Source organism: Echinococcus granulosus (genome assembly GCF_000524195.1).
Source record: "Echinococcus granulosus chromosome Unknown EG_S00215, whole genome shotgun sequence".
NCBI classification, from domain to species: domain Eukaryota; kingdom Metazoa; phylum Platyhelminthes; class Cestoda; order Cyclophyllidea; family Taeniidae; genus Echinococcus; species Echinococcus granulosus.
This window is the reverse complement of record NW_020170595.1, coordinates 7,068-9,298: the sequence shown is the minus strand read 5'-3', so window position 1 is coordinate 9,298 and position 2,231 is coordinate 7,068. Positions and strand designations below refer to the sequence as shown.

Below are 2,231 nucleotides of genomic sequence, written 5' to 3'. Positions count from 1 at the left end.
AACGACTCGCAGAAAACAACTGAAAACCCTCATATGCCGCATGGAATAGCCTTTATCACCACTTCGCTGAAGAGAACCATATCACAACAGCTGTGACTCGATGGGTGGACTGATGTGTGAAACAAAGCTTCCCTGAGGTGCCCTAGCATCGTGTCTGAATATAGAAGGCAGGATGGACAATTTTTTGACTTTATTGGATCCCACTAATGAAATCTGAGTTAATTGTAGGATGTGAGTGAAAGCGGTTACTGGAAAAGAAGGCAGCGTAGGCAGCCAGGGATGAGGGGAGGTTGACGCTGTAAACAATTTATTTTTTCATCCAACCTAAATCAACAAGGCTAGCATAGAATTGTGACGCCGTCCCCTACCCTCACATCTCTTGCAAAATCAGAAGGTTGGACAAATATATGATGAGGACTGAGAAGCAGACTTTCGCTCAGTCGAATTTCTAATTTCCTTGTACATCGATGTAGCAAGTTAGCAAAGCTAGCAGATCAATGAATGGGACAATGGAAGCAGGATATAAAAACCTTTTAGTTGGTATAGGGAAAGTGAGATAAAGGGAGCATCATAGCAATGATCAAGGCCACAGCAATACTTCTTCAGCGGACGTGGTATATAATAAATATGTTAGCCGAGTTAATTATTTAAGATTGAGTATTTAGTTGCATCATTTGCATAGCTGGGTCCGAAATTCTCAGTTTCCAGTATATTAATTGATAGACAGCGCTAGAGCTACCAATCTATCAGCAGCTGAAATTAGCTTCATGTCTGCACTCGTTCTCCTCACAGTCATGTCACTATAGTATGTGGTAAAAGTCGATTTACATCAATGTCATTCAAATACCTCAAAATACTGAGGACTAAAATATTAGACTATAGAGAGAGAAAATATCAAGGGATAGAGAAGTAAGGGGTGAGAAAAATCAAAAGCGAAATTAACAAGTAATCAGTTACGAAAGTATGTATAGCTGGATGAATAGGTGAATGACGGCATGCAGAGACCAATGAGTGAATTTTAGAAGCTGATGTGGCTTGTTGAGGAGGGTACCGGAGATGATAAAAGTAAAAGACTCCATGGTTTGTTTGAGACGATGAAAATAATGGGCAAAAAGTTGGAGGAGTAATTAAAACTAGCAGCCAAATCACTCCGAAAACTGATTTTAGGGCGATCACCGACGTTTTGCTGTGCGATCCGCACTAGTGCACGCATGGGTGACAGACACGGAATGCTGGAGCTGCTGGTCCACTTTATGATATTTTCCTTCTCTCCACCTAGGATTCCTTCACTTCATTCCTCTTTGCTGCGCTTGTTTTCTTCTTTTTTAGTAGTGTTTCGTTGTATTAAACTAAATCCCACTCCATTTGTATGCATGACACTGTGTTGCAAAGATTCTTATCTGTAAAATGGACAAGGAAATGCTATCAGTGATAGGATTGGTGGTTGCAGTAGTGTCGATGTTACCGTAGGAATAAATGGATGAGGTTTCTTTAACAATTCCATGAGCGTGTGCGGCTGCGTTTTATGCAGGTCATATAACTTAAGAACCGGATAACATGGAAAGTGGGAGATAAATTGAGTCAGGCTAATTTTTGTGAAAAGTATAATCATGCATGAATTTTTATTAGTATTTTTTGTGTGTATTTGGCAAGTATTGACCAATAGTTTAACTGATGGGGTGACAAATGAGTAGAGAAATTAACAAATGTCATGAATTTGGTGAAAATATGTAACTACATGTGTAGAAATATTTGAAGAGATAAAGTCGATTGTTGTCAATCTTTAACTTGCTAATCCTAGTAAGCCTTCTGTCTTTTATCCATTTCCTAATTCATTTACTTCTCCAGCCGTCCATCCGTCCATTCATCCAACTATGTATGCCTAAATACATGCACACTGATGGGTCATCCGTGTCAAAGACTTATCAGTAATCGAGAGTTGTAAATGGAATTAAATACTTCTTCTTCGTTATGTGCCTAATAGCATCCGATGAAATGCTGTTCTTAAAGGTAATGTAATTAAATGAGCTAATGGCTTTATTCCGATAGGTAAGATTTGCGAATTAATTGTCTCTGGTTCGGCGAGTTTCTAACAAATACATATTAGGGCGGAACATTGAACAAAAATTGCATCTTACACAGAAACCAATATCATGGTGACCAAAAAGTATGCAAGACACAGTCGCAAAAGCGAAAAACGGGATAATAGTGAATCTATATGCAATTGGATT

The 2,231-nt window shown here is 38.8% G+C and overlaps 1 protein-coding gene across 1 annotated transcript; it reads right to left on the bottom strand. All coding sequences in view use genetic code 11, as the record gives it.

Annotated features, from left to right (window-relative positions):
* Positions 1-81: 81 nt before the first annotated feature.
* Positions 82-465, bottom strand: EGR_10385 (hypothetical protein; the record flags this gene model as incomplete). The annotated part of the gene is made up of 2 exons (XM_024499634.1): positions 82-154; positions 431-465. The coding sequence occupies 2 exons, from the start codon at positions 463-465 to the stop codon at positions 82-84; spliced, it is 108 nt and encodes a 35-aa protein (XP_024345941.1).
* Positions 466-2,231: the final 1,766 nt, after the last annotated feature.